This window comes from Hippichthys cyanospilos, chromosome 12, assembly GCF_059441005.1.
Source record: "Hippichthys cyanospilos isolate Australia breed blue-spotted pipefish chromosome 12, RoL_Hcya_1.0, whole genome shotgun sequence".
Lineage (NCBI taxonomy): Eukaryota > Metazoa > Chordata > Actinopteri > Syngnathiformes > Syngnathidae > Hippichthys > Hippichthys cyanospilos.
The window spans coordinates 15,118,465-15,141,969 of record NC_142380.1 but is presented as its reverse complement, the minus strand read 5'-3'; the positions used below and the strand labels follow the sequence as shown (position 1 = coordinate 15,141,969).

The window sequence follows — 23,505 nt, the reverse complement described above, 5'->3', positions numbered from 1 at the left end:
AACACATACATAACTCTATGGGCAGTTGCGTTTGACGTTAGCGTCGTTAGCACGTCAGCGAGAGGGCTGAGCAACCTCACACGGAAAGCACTTTGAATGACCGCAAATTAAAGTAAACTCACATGCTCAAAATTCAGAAATAAATGTTATTGCTCATGTGGACTTGTAAATGATGCCTAAATCACGGAAAATGTAAAAATAAAAACGTGCAACTAAAATGACCTGAAAAGGTCTCTGTACTCACCATCTTCACACCAGCGACCTCTCAAGGCAAACCAATGAACTGCATTCATATTCATATTGTCCACTGCTACAATTGATGATTAAAGGGTCAAGTAGGGTGTTTTTATTATAATTTAAATGATCTACTTTGAATTTCATGATTTAAAGAGTTAGGAGTATTTTGGAGGGGGACTTGGAACATGAACGAACTTGACTTGGAATTTGGCTCTACTTACAAAAAAATTGCATTACAAAATAACTTCTTTTTGTGAGTAGAGGTGCCATTGTAGACTGCACCCAGAGATCTTCTGAGTTTGCAATATTGGGGTCCTGATGTGACCACCCAATCCTCATTCATTTGCAACCTTTTGAAGGAACGAAGAAGATAAAAAATCAGACCCTAACACCAGTTTTGACACTTTTTTTTTTTTTTTTTTTTAATGTCAGCACACTTGAAAAGCTGGTTCACAACCGGAGTTAACTTTTTTTTGTTGTTGTTATTCTCCAGATCCCAATTTCTGCAGTGGTGTCATTTGTTGAGGCCTTGGAAGTGGGATACAGCAAACATAAAAACCCCTATCACAACTTGATACATGCTGCTGATGTAACACAGACTGTTCATTACTTACTGCTCAAGACCGGCATGGTGGTGAGTATGCCTTATGCATATCGTACCTTTTGTTTTCATTTCAAAAACATCACAATAAAGGACAATTGTGAAAATTCACGATTGGTGGGGAAGAAAAGCAAAAGTCTGTGGATAGTTTTCAAAGTGATTTATGCATAAAATGGCTTCAAAGCACCATAGAGAGAAAGGATCAATGTGACATCACACTTTTGGCAGTGAGACACTTTATTGTGACCAAATGTAGACAAGTTGTAACAGCAAATTATTAATAGTTTCTAATGAATGCGGACGCTTTCGGCATGTTGTTTACAACAAACAGCCATGAAAAGAGTACACAAACTGAACACCAACTGTAGCGGGTTTCTGATCCAGATTGCCAGGACGTGCATCTTCAGTCTGCGTTCTATCCTTGTATTTTTTAAAGCTCTGCGTCACAAAAGTGCTCGCTCAAGATGGACATTCCATCAGGGACTCGCCTTTTCTCATGGTTGAAGCAAATTGGCGTTGGATGTCCTCTTGCCCGTAAATACTCGGTAGAGTCTGTTCTAGAGCACCCATTCACCTATCAATTTTCTCTCCTTCCATTATTTGAAAATATTAAACAGGCCACAGTGAAGCTTACTGGTGGCTGCTGATACCGAAACATCACACCCCCAAGTTCAACCAACCAATCAAGCATTAGTTAGCACAACACGCCACGACTTGAGCTACCCGGGTAGCTAGCCGAAGACCCTAGTCGCAAGTAGGCACTTGGACGGCTCCTGGTAGACGCTTCGGAGAACCCTCCAGACCCAGAACGTTTTTTGGTTTGAACAGAAAGGGGAACTCAAGCTACTATGATACAGTGGAAGAGTTCCTGCGCTGTGAAAGCAGCTAATGAATAAAACCTTTGCCACCAAGATTCAACAAGATAGCGCCAGAGTAATACGCAAGTGCCTTGAGATACAAGTGACCAGACCTAAACGTTTTTTAAGACACAAACTGTAATTCATTCTCCTTTTTATCTTTTGTGATTTCAGAGCTTGAGATAGGATTGCTGTACACTGGCAGAGAGCTCAACTAACCTGATTTCACAATTGTTAGGACTGCAAAATGTGACCTATTTTTCAAAAATAAGGCTTCTAGCTGTTTAATGCCTATCCTGGTTGAACTTTACTGTCATGCTAAGTGTCGTTAAATATATATTCTATAAGCAAACAAGCAATTCATTCAACACAATTGGCACTGCAAAATAAGTAGATAGTGTAAAAGTATGTATTTATCCTAGTATGAGTTCCAAAAAAATAGATCTCTTAAAAAAAAGAACTCCATCAATTTAAAAAAAGGTCCTTTTCATCGCAATGAAATAATATCATTGACTCTTTTTTTCCAAACAAGAAAAACTGCTCCAGCCTCTTTTCATGCCTGAATTCCTTCCAGCCACCCCCTGCTTACACAGTATTTTTCTTTAATCACCCTAATAAGATGGCCGTGACAGGCGGCGACATGCTGCCTTTTCTGCTGGCCATGCCTCGCACAGGAAACCACATTACTGTTGTGATCACGGGGCTCCTGGGAGAGCCGCGCAAGAGCATTTATCATTCCGCACGCCCTCCAGACTCCATTAAATCAACAATCAACAGGTCATTCATAAAGCAAGCCCACGAGCAAATACATCAGGGGACGTATTGGCCGTCTTGCTCCCTCTTCTTCTTAATGCCTTTCCCATTCCCCACTGTTGATTAGTCGACAATATCGAGCTGAATTCTCTCTGCATACTTAAGTGCGCTACGCTGAAATGCCCACTCACAGAAGTGTGTGTGTGTTTGTGTGTGTGCCCTTGATTTTTTTGCTGCATGGTGGGGACCAAATCCATGGTTTTGAAGTCTTTGTGCGGACCGCTTTGGACTTGCGTGGACCATTTTGATGGACCCCACAAGTTCAGACCTCCTTTTGAGGGTCGAGACTCACTTTTAGAGTATAGTTTTGAATCATCATGCCTATGTTTGTTTGTGTGTGCTTAACAAAAATGCCCGCATTGAATCTTAATAAAACCTCACACGTGCACGCTCACTCATCAAGGTAGAGTCAGGAATGGCAAAGTCAGACAAAGTGTATTCAATGACAACAACAAAATAAGCACTTGCAAAAAGCACATGGTGTAAATACCAAACTGATAATATTTAAAACTGTTCTTAAAGGGATAGTGTGTAAGATTTGGACCGGTTTTCTATACAGCCAGCAGAAGGTGCTCAAGGTGCTGCATTTACCATTGTCTGTAACTATAACAAACACGGCCACCTCCAGACAAGTGCCACCCCCCATGTAATATAATTTAATGATAACTAGACCTATGATTATATTTAAAACATACTGTTGGTCGTTACAAACACACCCATTTGCAAGTTTTAGAAATTTACAATTATTTAATTTATTCCTTTGTAATAAAAAACGGTCTAAATATCACACACAAAGTCCCTTTAAAGAAGTCCAAAGTAAACTAGACTTAGTTAACCATTTTCAGAAGTAAAAAATTCATCTTAAACTGAGCCGTGATGGGCAATTACCTGAGCTTGAGTAAATGTGGTCAGCAAGAGGAAAATGCTATATATATAAATTGTACATGAAATGTCATTTATCAAATTAAGTATAAACAATAAAAACTATGAATTATGTTACCAGTGAAAATGGCTAAATACTGTAAGTTTGGTTCCCTTTTTAACTCTTTCAGTATTAAGCATTATCAAAAAAAATCAACCCCGAGAGTGCCAGCCAATTTCGAGCAATTTCACTCATCTTTCAAGGCAGGTTGAATATTGCATGCTAGGTCTATGCAAACATGGGTAATACCATGTAAAAGATTTAATTCCATTCTTTACTTGGAGTATGATTCTACATTAATCCACTCATTAGTAATCAATGTTTGGAAATAGATAATATGCGTGACACCATGTGATTTTGGACAAATAAGGAGAAAATTTGCTTCTTGTGAAAAGAAGTAGGTTTTCTCATTGTTGTTGTTTTTTAACAGTGACTTTGACATTAATATTCTTTGGTTTGGTGGCATCTGAAACTTATCAACAGTCCTTAAAATATGAACAAAAACAATGCAAATGGCAAAATAACTGTTAGCATATGTATGTAAACAACAAAATTTACTATTTACAATGAATGTGTGCATGCATGTGTGGTTTTTAAACCCGATACTTGTTTTTTGTGTGACAGTTTGTGACACGTTATGCTGGATGCTAACTGATATTGCAAAATTTGCAAATCCATCTTGTTTCACCTACATCACAGGCCACTTGAGAGCAATTTGTTTGTTTTCTGATCGATTTACAGAAGCATTATGTTACACGTTAGCTAGCAAGTTAACGCTTACCTCAGAGGTTTCCACAAGGTTACGGGATGGTGTTCTACTGATATCAGTGGATCGGAATCCACTCATCTGACGAATCCAGCTCAGCTTCTCTAAATTTGCCATCCAAAGACGTTGAATCTTTGAAATTCTGCCACAAAACAATGCCCTGGCTATTTGGCTCTCACTCATGCACTTTCTCAGAATCTACTCCATCAGCTTTGTCCCCCCACGTAGCTGACAAGAATTCGTCCGTGGCACTGAAAGAGCTAAGGGCCCAGTCTGTCAACAAAATATAAAAATGACTTTTAGTATTGCTTTTGTCATCTGTAAACATTTCTTTTTTGCTCTTCTGACCTTTCCTTCTGTCTTCCCCAACACTCATTTGTTTCCATTCATCACAAACGCTAATGTATATCCTCCCACACATCTCCATAATGCAACCTTCCTTGCTTTTCCATTGAATGCCGTCCCATTTCTCATCGCTTAATTCCTGTCATTTATTCCCTCTTCCTTGCATTCCTTATGGCTGCCCTTTTCATTGTATCACCACCTACCCAAACCCACCCACCCCACCCCCTCCCATCCCAGCACTGGTTAACTGAGCTGGAGATTTTTGCCATGATCTTCGCAGCGGCTGTGCACGACTACGAGCACACGGGAACTACAAACAACTTCCACATTCAGACAAGGTAATGGATCATAAAATCAAAAGCGCTCAGCTCTTGGCTCGGAGATCGATGCCCTCATTTACCAAGGCCTTTACACACACGGGTGCTGGTGCAGCAGTAATATCAGAGGAAGGACAAGAGACCAAATAAGCACCCGCAGTCCATAAAATAAAGACTTTCACTGTGTAAAGGGGTAGGGAAAGGGCGTCCTTGCTTCTTTAACATTAATGCTCAATTTCGTATTTTTTCTTTGATGGAAATGTTCATCCAACTGGTGATTGATGAAAACCCCCACCTCGCAGGATTGGAAATAAGCAGAATCGTTGAGTCAAAAGACTGAAAAGTTACTGTATCATGAGGATGAGTTCAAAGTATGAGCATGACATTAATTGTCAGAAACGATATTAACGATAAGCACTGTTTCACAGCACAGAAATGTACATCATCTCAAAGTAACCCACAAAGTCAGTCAACAGCCACGCAGTGTCCTGAAGCAATGGCACGGAAATGATGCATTCATTTCTCATGGCAGTTATTGTTGATAACCACAAACTCCGATAGAAATGAAGTGACAAAATATGACCCCGTCGAGCTAGACAGATGCTGTGTACCATGAGGTGATGGAACATGCAATATGTGCTCGAGCAAGAAGTGTTCATCCTGCCAATTGGTCTTGCTCTCTACAAATAAAAAAATACAGAGGAAATAGGCCACACTTGTCCAGATGTGCAGTCATGCTGTACTAGCACGCTGCGTATGCAAAATCACTGGTTGTCAAGTGGGGTATGTGAAAGCACACTCATTGGGTACGGGGAATTTTAACAAGGGTTTCTGCGGGTATCAACATATCCAATATAATGTGTTTAAATTCTATAATAGGAACAGTGCAATTTTCTTTTCAAATTAAAAACAAATTGTTACGAGGCTATTTATTGCATGGTGGTGACTGCTTTGCAAAATGTTTTAAGCATTTTTTGTTAGGTTTAAGCACTTGTCCCTCTTTCGTATGTCAAAAAGAAATGTCTCTATGGCTTTTTTAATTGGAAAAAAAAGGCTGTTACACAAATCCGCATAGTGTAGTTTTATTCACCTACGAGCATGTCAAACCACTAGGTGGCAGTTGTCACCAAATTCTGCCCAATCAGAAAGAACCTCCTTCTCTTAACATGTCCGGCATTCGAAATAGAGTAGAGTGACGACGTTTATGATTGCTACCTGCAAACGCAGAGAATTTGGCAAATCTCCACTTTGTCCGGTGTTTTTGAGACCTTTGGTTTAAAAAAATAGATGAATAAATACCTTGGCGCGTATAGACGATAGGGCAAACCAGAAACATTGACCACCCTTTTGTAAGAACGTGACTATGCCTGCGTCATTAGTGACATAATTTTTTGGCATATAGCGATATCGCTACAAATCAAAAGATACTTTCTGCTGATTAGGGGTTACTTTGTTAAATAAAAATATTTAACGGGGTGCATTATGGAAAAATGGTTGAACCACTGTGCTAAAAGACCAGCATCTAAACAGGTCCTACCATTGATGCAGTTGTACCGCCCAACAGTTAATCATTCATTAAGCAACTAAAGAAATTAATCAACCAAGCAACACAAATCAAACATCGTGGAGAACAGATTAGCAATCACTTAATGACACAACTCTGCATTCCAGTAACTTCCTGAAAAGAAGCACAATGATCACTGACTTGCACAGTAGAAATGAACCAATGAACGCAAGATAAAAGCCTGAAAGTGGGGGAAACCGCAATGTCAAATTGTGAAGTAATTTCTATTTAGGCAGAAAAGTAGTGAGGCTTGAATTAAATTCTATTATGTTTTCACACAATTTAACCCCATTGATATGAACATTAGACTGATCTAATTCCTTAGGTGATGAAATTCCCTAGCAGCCAAAATGGAAAAATTTTGAAATGAGTTGCAAATATCATCAAAGCCATCTCTCTAATTATGCTGATTAAAATGAGACGCGGCAACATTAGTCGGTCACCGACGGTCATAAACACTTTAATGGACTATTTGCTTGGCCTCCTCCCAGGTCCGACACGGCCATCCTGTACAACGACCGCTCGGTGTTGGAGAGCCACCATGTGAGCGCGGCCTACCGCCTGCTGCAGGACGACGATGAGATGAACATCTTGTACAACCTCTCCAAGGATGACTGGAGGTCAGAGCATAGGAGAGGCAGCTGAAATAAAATGTAGTGCTCGCTTGGCTTACGTGTCACAACTTCAAGCTTTTTCCCGCTTGACTTACGTGTCACAACTTAAATCTTTTTTCCTAGTGACGAACCGTTGCTCAATAATTAATTACTTTTTTTGGCATTGTATTATGAGCAAGTTTCAGACGCTCGCAAAGTACTCCAAAAAATACCTCCAGACTCTCATAGAAAGACTAAAGCAGTGGTTCTCAAAGTGGGGTGCGTGGACCCTCAGGGGTAAATGGCATGACTGCTGGGGGTCCGTGAAATAATTTGGGTGTTTTGGAGCTGATTTAGTTTATCTTTTAACAATTACAGATTTGTGCCTTGTTTGGCTTAGTCTTTGTTTTTTGGCACCGCCTCTGGTTGCTGTTGTGCTGTAGTGCATTTTGTGGTGGGGAAGGACGGTGTGGAGCAGTTGCTGTTGGTGCGCATGCCTTGTTCTTCTCTTTGTGAGATCTGGCCCAAGAGTTCTTTCAGTTGTGTGTTTGAAAATGCTGTATTGACTAACAAATCCTTGTAGATGGCAATGTTGCATAGATTTGAGATCAGCAGAGCCTTTACGTTGAACATAAAGCATATTAGCGGGTAGCTCTGGACTTGTCGTTGAAAGGGCAAGAAAAAATGGAAGTCAAATAATTTCACACTCAAGCAGAATGTGTCTAGCTAGGTGTGGTATACATTGGATTCATGAAGTGAAGAGCGGACCACATACACTATCAAATAAAATAATATAAAATTCCCTGATGTTCAATTTGACCTATGCGGGGATTCAAAGTTGCTAACAATGCATTTTTTTTTGTTGTTTATGTGTGAATAAATTATTTAGCTTTCAAAGTACCCTTTCTTAGTCTTGTATATATTTTATAGTTTGAGATGACTTTGCAAGAATTTGAAAACAAATGCATAATCACAATTTTCCCATTTGAGTTGGAACGTGTCCATAGCGTGTGGTCATCGGAGTGAGCTCATTGGCTGGCTGTCAAGTGTGATATATGGGATCCTGGAAGTTAATTTATGTTTTAAACTAAAATGGTTCACCTTTCAATGTGCTGATACACTGCCTGAACTCCTGTGCACTCCTTTCCGATATGTTTGAATGAGATAAGTAAATTTGGTTTTGTAAACATATGACAGCGATAAAGCACTATATTTGCTCGTTATCTGCGATTTCGATTTTTCACTTGGAGTTATCTGCAAAAGTGCATTGAGTAAACCATTTGAATTAGTCAGATCATTCCTTGGCCAATGTAAATACTGATTGCGAATATGGACATATATATATTGGTACAATTCCGAGATCAAATGAGGTGTCACAAAGGAAAAAAAAAAAAGAAAATATAACATCAACGTCTGTTCTCTGCTTTCTGTGTTTCACACAAAGCTTGGTTTCTTTTGTTTGGCGAGATTTTGGGTAGAAATGAACCTACATATGTTCTGCTGATTAGTTAGGAATCAAAAAGCCGGAAACTATTTTTTTTTCCCAATACATACATTATAGTTTATACTATATATACTACAGTGTACTACTTACTATACATTATAGTGATATCTAATTTATCACCAGAATGTGACAAAAATTGTTGTTGTTTTTATCAGGTGGCTGAAGCTGATTAAAGACATTTGACTTAGGTTCACTGAGGAGTAATTGATTTGAAATGAGGCAAAACTGGTCACAATAGTCATTACACACACAAGTTACTGCCGCACCAAAAATAATACGAAGCAGCGATACAATAGTTCAGGCTCGTGACCTCCATGTACACATTACACATTCATCGTGCACTCACGTTCTGTTCTGTCGTAAATGACAAGTGCTTTCAAGGTCCAGCAGTTCTGCACACAGTGAAACTGTGATAATATATTAAAGAAGACAGCAGCAATTCAATTTTCATAGTATGAGCCCGGACTTGTCAAAGAAAGACATTTATAAATAGCTCTCAAAGTCTGTGCTGGCTGCCTTTTCTCTACAGCAAGCTTTTAATTCCCTGCCCCCCACTCAGGTGTGTGACACTTAATTTTGTTTTGTCATTTTTTCGTAGAGAACTGCGTGCGCTGGTGGTGGAGATGGTGCTGGCAACTGACATGTCCTGCCACTTCCAGCAAGTGAAGGCTATGAAGAACTCCCTGCAACAGCCTGAGGGGTCAGTTGACTTTCTACCAATTTAGGTCAGATTCTTGTAATACTCCCAAGTTTGCGCTTGGCTGTAGCGCATACCTTTCCATTTTTTTTTCAGGGCAGTTAGTGTGTTCTTTGGCGAATTGTAACACATGTCCCTTTTTTTGTTTGTTTGTTTTTTTAAACAATGAGACTGAGCAGGGGCTTCTCGCTGATGGATTGCCTTTAGCTATTGTAGATGTCATCTGATTCTTACAGTACTCACTGGCAAGTTTAGATTTTCTTTAACCATCCGAGAGCTGATCATTGGCTGAGCCATTGCCAGTTTGGATATTGTCCACTCCATTCGATAAGTTCTTTTTCTTTTTCTTCTTTGTCTTTCTGGTTTTGACTGCCATTTCAAAGCATTCATTATAGCTTAAAAATGTATGATTTTCCCCCCTTCCCTCTTTTATCCATTTCTTGTTTTAAAAAATGGTCTTCATCAAAGCATTGTCTTGAACGACTCATTTTACTTAATTTTTCAGGACAAATGTACAGCCAGGACCACTTGTTGTTACATCACTTTAATTCACAGCCAACAGCCTCCTTTTGAGCATATTCAGTAAGCATGCCATTAGTGTTTGAGAACTTAACTGCTTGATTTTGGAGCTTGTATCTTTATAAACAAGGTTGTTCATACTCTGCGGCGTGTCAATTGCGCAAGACATTTATTTGCACTTTATGAGAACGTTTATCTCTTAGCTGGAGTCAAGTCATCGTTTGAGCCGCTGAGACATCCCTGCATGTGTAGCAGGTGTGATGATAAGAAAAGTTCAAGGGCTGTGGAGGCATGGGGTGAACCTATTGACCTTCAAGGTGTCATTTCCGAAAGCGCTCTGAAAGCAGCGATAGTAGATAGGAGGCAGCTTGAGATCAGCTTGGGTGTACGTGTGATAGAGAACCACACAAAAGCTCCAAGACTGCTGACTGGAGGTGATCCTTTCATCACACACACACACACACACACACATAAATGTACGAGAGCGATTGCGCCGCGTAATGCTGAATGGACTGTAATGTAATTCGAGGCCGGCTGATGCGCTCTTGACGCAAATGGGATGAGGAGGGGAAACGAGAGCCCCCGTCTCACCCCCGTGTTTAACCTTCCCTGTGTGTTTTTATATACCTCCTTTCCATTTTTGTGTCAATGTGAATCCGTTTATCATGCGTGACAGGGTTTAAACGCTATCGGGCACCAGTAATGCTCGATAATGTGAAATGATCTTCACAGCGTATTTTAGTGAAACAAACAATTAGTCTTAAGCGGGCAGTCACATTGAATGGGAAATAAATTTGCATTTAAGACGTTTTTTTCTTTTTTGTGCCATGCCACATCGAAGACATGTCTTCAAAATAGCAGGTCAAAGCAATACTTTGGTGTCTTTAAAAAAAATAAAAATAAAAAGCTGAAGGTGGTGTGCAACTAAAAAGTGTGTTAAATGACCTACAACAAATTTGGCATTTAAATTACAGAACGCACTTTAATATTGTTTCTTGGTCCTGTTCCGGCACAAGGTGTTCCATTTTCATCTCTTAAGGGTCATTATCTATCATATCCCTAATTGGTTGTCTCGTCTCTCAATGTATCTGCTGCGTTTACTTCCTTTAGATTTTTATTTTCTTTTTTACCTAATCCACCTGCATATTGGCACACTGGTATATTAATGTGTCTCTCCATTTATTTTTGTCCGTAGCATTGATAAGCCCAAAGCTCTGTCCTTGTTGCTGCACACTGCCGATATCAGCCACCCAGCCAAAAGTTGGGACCTCCACCACCGTTGGACCACCTCTCTGCTGGAGGAGTTCTTCAGACAGGTGACCATTCATGGAACAGCTACACCTTTTTTCACAGCGTAGGTGCAGTTCTCATTCACGCGGAGTAAGTGGAGCACTAAAAAAGACAAAGAAAAAGCAAACGTGCCACAATTAGTCTTTTGACACTGAGCTGAAGCGTTATGAGGTTATGAAATGTCAATGACATTTTTGTACCTGTCCCATGAAACCTATTCCATTAAGATGCAAAACATCTTAGTTTTGAAAAAGTTCCTTTTTATTTGGATCTTTTACAGATAGTTTTTTGTCTCTCAGGATGCCTTTAAGGTTAATACCACTGGAGGGTGCCTCAATATTTTTTTGCAATAACCTAATTTTTCATTCACACAGTAGCTGGCAGCTAAATAAGCTTTATTTCTTTGTGTGAGAGTGTGAACAAATGCAAGACTTTACCATTATAATGATTTTGTAAACTATTGCATGTCTTTACCATTATTATGATTTAATTATGCGTTTGATGAGTACTTGTAGTTTGAAGGGCAACACATGGAAATTGTAGGACGCACATGGTTTCTGCCGAACCTTTTCATGTCATTACCGTTATGCATGCAAGTTTGTGTTAGCTGTTATGCAAGAAGTGCTTTTTGGAGGGCCACCATTATTGGCTCTGTCAGTAAGGATAAGAAAAAAGGCAATAGCTCTCGAGGTCAAAAGAACAGTGTGCCTTCATTCCAGGAAACTTAAACAGACACCAGTCATGCACTTCCTTCTATTATCAAATGCTCATGATGTCAATACAGCTTCTTTTGTGGTTGCGGTCACTTTCGGCAAGGTTCTTTTGCCTTGAGGGACATGCTTTGTCAATAAACAGCTTCTGCGATCCCTGCCTACCCCCACCTCTATATCTTGTGTTTTCAAAAAAAGAAAACGGAACATGTTGGTTTCCCAAAGGCAGTCGACGGGCCAAGCAGGTCATCGAGTCCATTGAGCGGTGCTTTGGAGAGCGCGGTTTTGACTCTTGTGTTTCCCAGGGGGACAAAGAGGCGGAACTCGGCCTTTCCTTCTCACCGCTCTGTGACCGAAAGTCAACAATGGTGGCGCAGTCCCAGATCGGTGAGTCAGAATAGCACCTACGTAACATATGGAAAGTTCACCTAGCAACGATGCATGGCTTTTGTTGTCCAAGCAAGGATGGGGAAAAAGAATCTGAAAGTGGCCTCTGGTGTATTTAAGCCAAACCGCAAATTAATCCCCAGGTCGGTCATCCACTTAACAAATGAATGCACCGCCTAATAAATTCCCTATTGACGAGGGAAACAATAACAAGTGATTTCATTGTAATGACATACCGTAATATAGAAAACTACATTTTATACAATGCATAGCAGATTATACTGAAATTGTGAGGCGCATATGGAAGACTTGCTCACCACTAACTTGCGGATGTACTGACGTGTGCTTGCGCAGGTTTCATTGACTTCATTGTGGTACCCACCTTCACCGTACTGAGCGACATGATGGAGCGCATCGTCACGCCGCTCATCGATGAGGCATCGCACTCGGGTCTTGCTGGCTTCCGGCGCTCCAGGTGGGCTTTGTGCCAAAAGAGGGACACCATATTCGGGGGCCATCATGCAATAGCAGCTAATCTAGTCTAACAAAAAATATGTACAAATTGCATCATGCGTAGTCCATTTCTGTTGTGTGGAATTGTTTGTACCTTTCTATAAGGCCAACAACTGCATAGCTTCGTCAAGAAGCCTATATTTATCTGGGTTAGATTTGATGTTGGGACATTTTTAAGGATCGCATAGCTTTTATCCAGATCCGGAATCCATCAGGGGTGGATTGGAATTTTGCGTGATTGCAATGACTATCACTGGACTCAGGCTGGAACCTCATAAAGTGACAATTGGGTACTTTTTTTTTTTTTTTTTTATGAATCCGTTGTATTGGTCCCTACACACATTCATCTGTTGTCTTTACCGATTATTGACTGATCTAAAGTGTGGAAAATGGCTTGATCTCCTTAATAATTCAATGCTCATGATTGAACAAACATGCCATTTTTGGGGTCAACTGAAAATAGACTATTTTGGAGGTACAAGGCTTCGGCCAGATGCCAACACTATGTGGGTGGCTCAATCCAGACCCCGCAATAAAGTTCATGACTGTGGATGGCCTCTTAGCTTCATTCGAAACCTGCATTTACGGTATCGGGGATGGACATGTATTTTAGTTTAATTAAAATAACTGTTAATTGCTGCATAGTTTTATCCAGAATAACTGAATTTATTTCGGTTGGAGAATAGATTTGAGGTATGACTTTATAGAAGAGAGACAGCATATAGCATTAGCTTTATTCAGCGCAAGCATGAGATTTCTGAGGGACTGAAATAACTGTGGGCTGCCACCTGGATGTAACCTGAACCCTTATTAGATTAGACTTTTTTAAAGGAATTTTAGTCAAAGCTTCCACTCTTATGTGTTGAATTTGATTTAATAAGCAATGCAAATGACTATGTTGTCAGCTTCAACAAAGGCCTGCATTTATCTGCAAAATAGTAGATTTTAATGAATATGCCGACAACAGCATAGCTTTTATCCAAATCCTGCATTTAGCCGGGTTAAATATAATTAGTGTCAAGAACTGCATCCAGAGGAGTCCAGAGCCACCGTTTTAAAAGATAAATGTATCCAACGACTAACTATCCAGAGAGTGCAAATGAAAAAGTTTATCTGTGTGAAGTGCGTATTAAGGCTCCCTTCAGCCTGCACATCAATATCAGCCTGCTTATCAGTGCGCTCAGCGGCCGCCATTAGCATCACTCAGCAGGCAGGAGGTACAGTGGGGGGTTTCATTGGAGCTAACCGAGCATAAATATCACACAGCCGTGCCGATTTTTGCTCACCTGACGGGCTGAAGCGAGTCACACATCTTCATCTTCCATCACCGCGCTTATTGCCGCCTTCAGTTATCTGTAACCGTCTGGCCGTTATCGCTCGCCTCTCATCGCTCAGACGGACACGTCGAGTCCAAAGTGAATCATCTCAACACATGCCGGATGGATTGCTTTGCCTCGCGCGTCTTCACATGTTCCCTTTCCCTAAAGGATGACTGCCGCTGACTTCAGTGACGTCCTGTCTTCTCTAATCCCATCACAGAGTTGTCACAAGATTGGAGGCCACATTTTCTAATCTATTCTATTGATGTTGGGGGGGATCTGGCTAAACTGATTTAATCTCACAAGTTAATAGGAAATTATCCAAGTTGGACACTGTACAGAACTTAACACACACAAACACAAATTTACTTGGTGAAGCAGCACGGGGCTTATAGATTATTATTTGCTGCGATCATTTTTCCACATGGACTGTTACTGCTGAGGCCTTAGGAGTAAAGAGTGCCTATAACGAATGGGGAAAACTCGGGATCAATTCACAATTAAAGAAGCCAGTTAACAAGCTAAGTTGAAATATCCTACTACCACTTCTCATAAATAACTTTAGTCTTGCCACCTTTTATTTTTTTAACTCACTCCCTTCACTAGACTCAGCTCCAAATTTTTAAGTCACAAGTAGGGCTGTACAATTAATCGAATTTTATTCACGATCACGATATTGGCTGCCACGATTAATTAAGCTGATCCTCTGCAATATTAACATTTATAAAGCCGGCTATACATGTCAAATCAAGCACTTTGTCATTCTACCACCAGGATGCAATGTTTCCCACATGTCTGCATGACCAAAGCCTCTGCTTTACTCACTCGAATATATTATTTACCAGCGTGAAATGGTGTTGTTTCTCACCTGATTCCTAATATACACAGTGCTCGGTGTCAATTGAGACCCAAAATTGGAATACATTGCCAATGAAATGACCAAAAATGACATTTTGACTGCTAATTGATTAAAAGCTGCCTAAAAATAAAGAATGTGCTTGTTTCTAAGTAGGCTTCATATTTTTCATTGGTTTGCACTTAGCAAGAAAGTTAGCTGTGTTGCCCATTGTGCCAAGTTTTTGCCATGTCTTGGTTAAAATTCTTTAAATTATTTTTAACTTTATTTATTTATTTTAGTGTATTATTATTTGTAAGTATCAAGCATTCAAACTTTGCTTGTATGGTTTACTGCTTGCTTAATAAAGGGTAATAAATGTTTGACCAAATGATGAATAATCGAGATTTCAATTTTGGGCAAAACAATCGTGATTATTATTTTGGCCATAATTGTGCAGCCCTAGTCACAAGCATGGTCATAGATAGCTACAGATGCCATACTGTAGATTGTGAGGGTGCTGACCTCAAGTGGACAAAAATTCACCCGCACATCATTCACCTATTATGTAGTATTACTGTTGGCACCGACCTTTTAAATTATTGCGGTACTGTACCAATTTTTTTTTTTTTTTAAATAGACAGTTTATTTTCACATTTTTCCATTTGTAAACAGGGGTTTCAATTAAAACCAACAGTGTGCACTGTAGGAAAATGCCCATGTCCACCCAAATGTCAAAAACACTTGTATGACCATTTACCTCAGCCCAACGTTAAACATTGCAAAATATGAATAGCACTAGGACTGGAAAAAATAATGATCTGAGCTTCATTCCCTGTATTTGCACGCAGCCTGAACAGTATTAGCTCGGAGGAGGCCAAGAGGCACAGCGTGAAGAGCATGGCCTCCGACAGCTGCTCGTCAGGCCATAGTCCCCTACTGGCTGTGGACATGAAGAACTTCAAGGCACTGTGGAATGAGGAGGTCTACCAGAACAGGGAGCGCTGGAAAGCCCAGGCCACCAAAGGTGCACCACTTCATTCATTTAAAAAAAAAAAAAGAATTAAAAATTGCTATGCTAATACTTAATAATCAGTAGGCAATGTCTTCTGCCTTAAGATCGGACTTCCTGGTCTTACGAGTTTTTCAACAAGCAAGCGATCATTTGCGTCGTTCTCAAACTTTTTAGTTGAAAAATACCTCGTACAGCTAACACCATTATGACTCCCATTACACATATAGTAACATAAGTCTAACTTGTCATCATAAACAATTCCATGCTTGTATCTATTACTGTAAGCTATTGAAAAACATTATTCACACTTTGGACATTAACAATGTGATTTAGCATAGGAAGCTAAAACCGCACATACTGTAAATAATATGCCAGTTTAAATGTAGAGTTTTGCTTATAAAAGTAGAAAAATATTTAGCAAATTATGCAAATTAAGATCACGTCACGCTAAGCTACCCAGCAAAGTCAGTCAGTCTACGAGTCATTTGCGTCACACGTGTATAAGGCAGAAAAAAGTGGCCGAATTGAACGCGAACTGAGCTCCAGAAAGGAGCTTTCATCAGGCTTCAATCTTAAGGATAATGTATGCGCATTTTTAGTAGTGCTCAAATGACGCTTTTGTGGGCTATTTGTGGCCATTTAGAGCCATTTACAGAAGGGAAGTTTCTGTAACGGCTAGTGGCCTCTGCTGGCAGAAACAAGCACTGCAGTTGCTAAGAAAAAACCTTTTCCTTTGAATTGCACACACAAACGCTCAAATGAATCCTATTACGACCTAAAGATTAATTAACTACAAATAAAAATGCTTATATTAATTTTAATCAATTAGCAGTGAAAATATTATTTTCAATCATTTCAAATTGAATTTATCCCAATTATGGGTTTCATTTGATAGCTAGCACTGTTTTTATTAGGAATCCGGTGACAACTCAACGCCATTTCACACTAGTATATAATATATTTGAGTGAGAAAAGCTGAGGCTTTTGTGATGAAAACATGTGGGAAACATTGCCCCCTGGTAGTAGGATAACAAAGTGCTTGATTTGACAAGTAAGACAGCCAGCTTTTTAAATGAAAATATTGCCAAGGATCAGCTTAGTCAATTCTGGCAGTCAATATTGAGGTCGTGATTAAAATTCGATTCATTGTGCAGCCCTACATGCGTGATAGCAGATTGACTGACTTTGCCTAGTAGCTTGGTGTGGCGTCATCCTAATTTGCATATCCAGATCCACGAATGCAAAGGATGAGATCCACTAATCCAAAGGAGAGAATCATGCAAAGACGTGAAGAGGTGTCTCGCGTGGTCATAGTCGAGTGTTGTATTCAAAATACCTTGCACTCGCAAGTTTTTAATTTGTAAACCTGTCACAATTTAAAGTTGTAGTCTTACGAAAAGAATTGAAACTCAACATAATCTAAAGTTGGACCCACACCAATGATTAAACACGCAAACGTCTTTTTGACAGCCATCTTACTCCATATACAAGCTAAATTTTTAATGATTGAATGCAAATGTGAGGTGCTGAACTAAATGGCTGCGTCGTGCCCCACGTGTAACCTCAGAGGCAGAGGAACGAGCCAAAAGGGAGGCGGAGGAGCAAGCTCAGCAGGAAGACGCCATGGAGCCTCAGGAGGACCAGCCCGATTCGACCGAGCCCAAAGACGACCAACAGGAAGCGGGAGACCAGAAGGCGGAGTCAAAGCATGACATCGATGATCCGCCGCCACCTGGGGGCGCCGCGCATAAGAGTCCCTCGCTGCAAAACGGTATGCTTGTCTTTAGATTCGATGAAGCAGCAGGTGGCCCGCTGTAGCCGAGGTTGTTTTTTGTGTGTGTGTGTGTGTATGATTGTGATCAACGTTAAGTGCAACAGGGTCAGCAACTGCCATGTTTGTCAATGGCCCTTTTTTTTTTTACTGCATGCTCCATACGGTTTCGAATCTTTACCTTTAAACTGCGAGACAGCCGTGGTAACCAGTCTGCCAGCGTGCTGCCCCTTGGCCAATCTAAAGTGTTGAAAATTGCTAGCATTTACGATGCATTGCTAACATTAGAACAAAATTCCCGATACAAAATGCTCATAACTCCAAAATCAGGACTTTGTCACCATTTCATATTGGGTCTTAATCCAAATTAGGACTGTAACAGGTGAATAGTTTTACAATTGATTATTCCATCTATTATTACTTTACAAACAAGTGGATAGGATGTTATTTTGTATGAAAGTGTTATGAGAAATAAATCCTATTTCTCTCTATTACTGTTTATTTACTAATGATTGTTCTTTCTTTGGCATAGCTTATTCATCAAAAAGGCCCAAACAACAATTAAACAATATCACACTGAAGGGATTGACGTCACACCAACGACCCTTTTGAAACAAATTCACTTAATGGCTCGGTCATTGTTTTCCGAAGTAAAAGCCGATGTATGCAAATGTCTGATTCTAATTAAACATAAATGATAAATAGTATGGTTTCACGAAAGATTACAAAAATCAGTGAATAATTACTCTTGTGAGGCTGAAATCAGAAGACTGGGTAATTTTCCATTAAACAATGGCTTAAAACATACTCAATTGATAAATTGGTTGTCAATTATCACGGATTCGTAGTCAAGTATTCAATTAGTTTTGACAGCCGTAATCCAAATAATGTATTTAGTAACAATAGCTCTTTGATGGTTTAGGAGAGTTGTCTGAAGGCGCGGACTCTCCGGGAAGTGAAGAGACCAAAAACACGGCGATTGATGGTGAGTGCACATCAACAACCTTCACACATCCTTATTGTGCTGTACTTTGGTGTTGCGCTGAAATTCTTCTCTTCTCAGAAGTTGCAAAAGATCCTCTTCCCCGCCTTCATCCCGCATAATCCTTACTGTCGAATTAAATAGTTACACATTGTCTGTTTGACCAAACCAAACGCAAATAACTTTGAGACTCCATTAGCCTAAAGCTAACACAAGATGCAAACGTCCATCAGAAGGAAACTAGCGTTAAAAAATGATAAAATACCGATGGGACCAAAAAAAAAATCTCAGGGCCTGTAACCTAATCTATAGAAGTGGGAATTTTTTTTAACTAGTTTTCCAAGTATCCTAGACTAATAAACCAGTAATATATGCCGGAATTTTAATTTGGGTTTTTTTGGAGAAAGGGTTAAAGTCGCACACATTCCGTCACATATGACAGAGTGATGATCAAGTGGACAAAATTTTGCATACATGTATGTATGCATATATGTACATGCATGAGGCCAAAGCTGTATGGCATAGGTGTCAAACTCAAGGCCCGGGGCCCACGTCCGGCCCGTAACATCATTTTATTTGGCCCGCCAAAGCAAATCATGTAAATTTCCATGACCCTTGCTAAACTTGAGTTCCGAAATTTCAACTTGTCGTGTATAACAAATAATAAAGTTGAGATTTTGCAATTTGTTTTTGTTTATTTGTCACAGTAACCTCAACAAATTCTGATTTCAAAACTACAACGTTATCAATTTGTTGTGTACTGCAATAATACTATGAGACTATTTAAAATGGACTTGGTTTCCTCATCATGTCGGCCCAATTAGAAAAATTGTAGTTAAAAAATGGTCCGTGACAAAAATGAGTTTGACACCCCAGATCTATGGCGTGCCGAATTTGGAAAGCGATCCCTGTTCTTCAAAGCATATTATTGGATGGATGATAGGAAATAAGAAACAAATTGTGTTGAATGTGTAGGTTCCTGTAAATTTCTATCTTTTAACATTTGTTAAGCGCCATAACGCATAAATAAATAATATTCTGCGTCATAATTTCCCTTTTATCTTTGACGCAGCCGAGGTGGCTATGGAATGACAACGGGGACGTGAAGCGCCGAAGTTGGGGGGGTACTTATCTGTTGGACTTTGCCGCCACCTGCAGAAACACAAGAAACCAACAAACTGACACCGCTTTCCTTAAGCGTCTCATTTTTTACTTTTTATTTTTAAATTCCGCCACACTTGTTTCGTCTCCTTTTAGGCTCTTAGCTTTTATTGTGTTGTTCTCTATAGTTTCAGGCTCTGTGAAATGTATATTTAAACTGCAAAGAGGAAAATGTTCATATTCTTTGTGTGTGTGTGCGCTGTTATTTTTTTGTTTGTTGTTTGTTTTTTACGTAAATAGCCCTTTGCTAACACAATCCCGCGTAAGATACTGTCACATAAAATGTGTGTGTTTTTATTTAAAACAACATATCACGCGCTTATTAGCGTTTTGGTTCTTCTCGATGCCTTCTCTTGTGTTTTGGGGCCATTGCAAAATGTCTTTTAACTGTCCCCCCCCCCCCCACCCCACCGCCAGCCCACCCGCCGCTCCGCAAATGGCAAGATGCAAAATTGCTGAATGTGCATATGTAAAATAACAAACCTTTGCTTTAGCTGTTACTGTAGATGTATACTTGCAGTTAAGAGCGAGACAAATGGGCAGTATTTGCATTCCCTTATTAAGATAACTGTGCACTTGTGCAATATTATTTTGGTATGAATCCATAGTGCCAAGATGTTGGCATGTGATGTGCTTCTTTTTGACAACTAGATATAAAAAGGGAGAATTTAACTCAAACTTTTGTAGGAGTAAGAACCTTGTGGATTTTCTTTGAGCCCTTTTTCCGTTTGACTTTGTTTTTATAATAGGGCAACGCCACTTTCTGTGAAATGTTACTTTTCTCTACTGACCTGTGTGCCTCTTACTGTTCATGTAAATGCACCCGTCATTGGTCCTGCAACCTGTTGACAAAGTTTGATGTGCTCTTGTGTGCCGTAACAGCTCTTTCTCTTTGCCTTTTCTCTTTGGCCTGTGCTTTTAATTTCTTGTACTTTTTATGACTCCGTGACCCTGTTTTTGTTTTTCAAAATGTATTTTCCTTCTTTTAAATTGCTGTTATTTAAAAAAAAAAAAAGGTTTTTTTTCCCCACATTCATTTTTTTCATGTTTAAAAAGACCATGCCACTTTATATTTGTTATTGTTGTTTTTAGTTTTACAATTCTATTATTTTTTTCCCATTTTTCAGATTGTTAATTGTCTTTACTCATTGCTCAGTATATTTAGAACTATCAGAGCATTTTGTCCCTAAAATTTTAGATACCGCAGCTCAGTTTTTCCTCTTTTTTTTTTTTTTTTTTTTAATCACTTACACATGTGTGACCAGTACATTTTAGGTTGCTTAATATTTTTTGTTGCTAACAAACTTCTGCATATCTGCGCTTTTCCACCTTGGGTACTCAAATCGCTTTACATTAACTAGTCATTTACCTACTGCTGTCGCAGCATCAGGAGCAACTGGGGATTCAGAGTCTTGCTCAAGGACACTTCAACGTGGTCTTGACGGTCGGGGGATTGAACCCGGAGCCTCTCAGCTGGGAGACGACCACTCTACCACTGAGCCATGGCGCCTCTGCCTCCACTTTTATTATTTACCTATTAGTGGAAAGAAAACAAAACAAAACAAAAAATAACGGCCAAACATAAGTGCCCTTTTTAAGAATGCCGCTTTACTTTGCTGGCTTCGTTGCCTCATCAGCAAGCAATTGTAGACACAAAACGTATTTGACAAATTTCAAAACTATTACTATTTAAAAAATATATTAAATTGATTGCATTATTGAAGAGTCATAAATGCTTTCACAATTGAATAACATTCACATGAAATTAACACAAAAAAATACATACACATATATATATATATATATATATATATATATATATATATATATATATATATATATATATATATATATATATCTATATATCTATATTGTTTTTATTTATTTATTTTTTTTTTATTAATAACCCAAATTATTTCATGGACCCCCTGCAGTCAGGCCATGACCCCCGTGGGTCCGCGGACCCCACTTTAAGAACAGCTTTTGAATTGGGTTTTTATTTTTATGTTGTCTATTTTTTCTGTTTAAATCTTTCGTTTCATACTTTGTTGTTTTTTTAATACCACACAGTTAGTCTGAGTACAGTGGGTTGCTTTGTTGTAATTTTATGGGGGGGTTTTTGTTCATTGAAAAACATTTTACTTCCTTTAATAATAACACATTTTTACTTTTTTTTTTAAACATCAATGTCCTAGGTCCACTTAAGTAATAGTGGATGTTTTGAATGTCTTGTGGGGGGGGGGTCTCTTTTTTGTCTTTTTTTTTTTTAACTCATTTTGTTCAATTCTACTGTATAGTTGGTTTGCATTGTCCATTTCTTAAAAAGTGTGTACTGTACGTCAGTTTTCCCCTCATTTTTTCCACACTCTTTTACATATTTTCTTTTTTTCACATTCCTCTGACCTCTTTGTAAACTTCCTCATGCTGTAAAGTGTTTATTTTTCATTTATTTATTTTATTTGGGGGGGGGGAAATAACTTGTGTAAGTGTGTTTCTATCATTTCTTCCATGTGTTTAGAACACTCGCTTGTGACATGGTCAAGTAGCCAGTTTGTGCTTTTACATGCTCTTGCTGTATAGCATATTTAGCAGGCGTCGTCGACATCGTAGCCTGGCGTCTTCTCCATGTGGTGTTTTGTAACGATTTGTCTTCATTTGCCTCCCCCACTTCCACTCCAGTCTGGACGACTGATCTCAAACATCTCGAGGTCAGGTGGATGTAAAAAAAGACGAGGTTTAAAAAAAAAAAAAAAAAAAAAAGGAACAATGCCGGAAATACTTTGCGTATTTCTGAACTCCTCACTGTGACCTGCTCTGATTAAGACTGCGCAGGAATGACTGTGAGCGCGCGTGTGTTTATAGAGATGTGGTGGACTGCTTGAAATTTCAGTATTTACAACCCTTAGTTTATACACTTTGTAGGGACGTTTTGTTTTCTTCTCTAGACTGTTGACCATAGACTGTATTTTCTTTTTTTTAATGTTTGTCAATGCAACACAAAATCCAGCAGACAAAGTTGCCTTGAAATTAGACTGCCCCGATTTATTGGTTTGATTTGGACGGTTCTTTGCTTTGACTTGCAAGCACAAATTTGAGAGATGAGCACTGCATTATATTAGGGAACTGTCAAACTAAACAAAAAAGACATTGCCTGAGGAAAGGTCTGCTTAGCTTAATGCTAACATATATTGGGAATGTCATTGAGAGGCTAATGGCTAGCATCAATAAATCTAGCTTTAGAAGCGATGAATGGTTGAACACAAATGGTGGAGCAAGAAATGTGGACTGATAATCATATGCAGTCTAATCATAAAAAAGAAAACTACATATAGCAGGATTGTTTGATTATTGGATGCCAAGAAAATTACTGGAAGCTAACCAGTCCACCAAATCTCTCAATGAGAGTGAGTGAGTGTGAATGTGTGCATGCAGTTGTGTGTGTCACTGTTTCATTGCGGCCGCGTGTGTGTGCCACCATGCTATGTGACTGCACAGCTGTATCAATAAAGTGGACTCAAAGGGCTCAGATCCTGTCAGCATGTCTTCATTTGTAACAATTGCCTCTCTCAGATGGACCTGTGATGAGTCCACTGCTACTGCCCTCACTGGAAATGTCTTTTCATCAGATTTTGATCCGATTTTACAATTTATGACTGGTTTTCCAATTTGATTCACTCAATGCCAGGAACATATTTTCACATTTTTTTTATGAGTATGGACATTACATTTCATATAGTTATGTATTAAATTGATACGTAAGCACATTAAGGACATTCATTTCCAGATA

The 23,505-nt window shown here is 39.3% G+C and overlaps 1 protein-coding gene and 1 long non-coding RNA gene across 3 annotated transcripts in view; one reads left to right on the top strand and one right to left on the bottom strand.

Moving 5' to 3' along the window:
* Positions 1-23,244, top strand: part of pde1cb (phosphodiesterase 1C, calmodulin-dependent b) — a 69,151-nt gene extending 45,907 nt beyond the window's left edge. The window contains exons 7-17 of one of the 2 annotated variants that reach the window (XM_088429117.1): positions 731-871; positions 4,779-4,879; positions 6,914-7,042; positions 9,118-9,219; positions 10,931-11,051; positions 12,041-12,122; positions 12,477-12,597; positions 15,641-15,816; positions 17,372-17,575; positions 18,498-18,560; positions 19,630-23,244. In XM_088429117.1, the coding sequence (XP_088285243.1) occupies positions 731-871; positions 4,779-4,879; positions 6,914-7,042; positions 9,118-9,219; positions 10,931-11,051; positions 12,041-12,122; positions 12,477-12,597; positions 15,641-15,816; positions 17,372-17,575; positions 18,498-18,560; positions 19,630-19,649 (1,260 nt within the window). In that variant the 3' untranslated portion in view covers positions 19,650-23,244. Of the gene's footprint in view, positions 1-730; positions 872-4,778; positions 4,880-6,913; positions 7,043-9,117; positions 9,220-10,930; positions 11,052-12,040; positions 12,123-12,476; positions 12,598-15,640; positions 15,817-17,371; positions 17,576-18,497 lie in introns of both variants that reach the window. The other variant, XM_088429116.1, reaches the window with a different exon arrangement.
* LOC148415073 (uncharacterized) lies at positions 9,687-14,991 on the bottom strand. Its single transcript, XR_015867426.1, has 3 exons — positions 13,922-14,991; positions 12,505-12,663; positions 9,687-11,127 (listed from the first exon to the last, which is right to left on the bottom strand). It is a non-coding gene; the product is annotated as an uncharacterized LOC148415073 (long non-coding RNA).
* Positions 23,245-23,505: the final 261 nt, after the last annotated feature.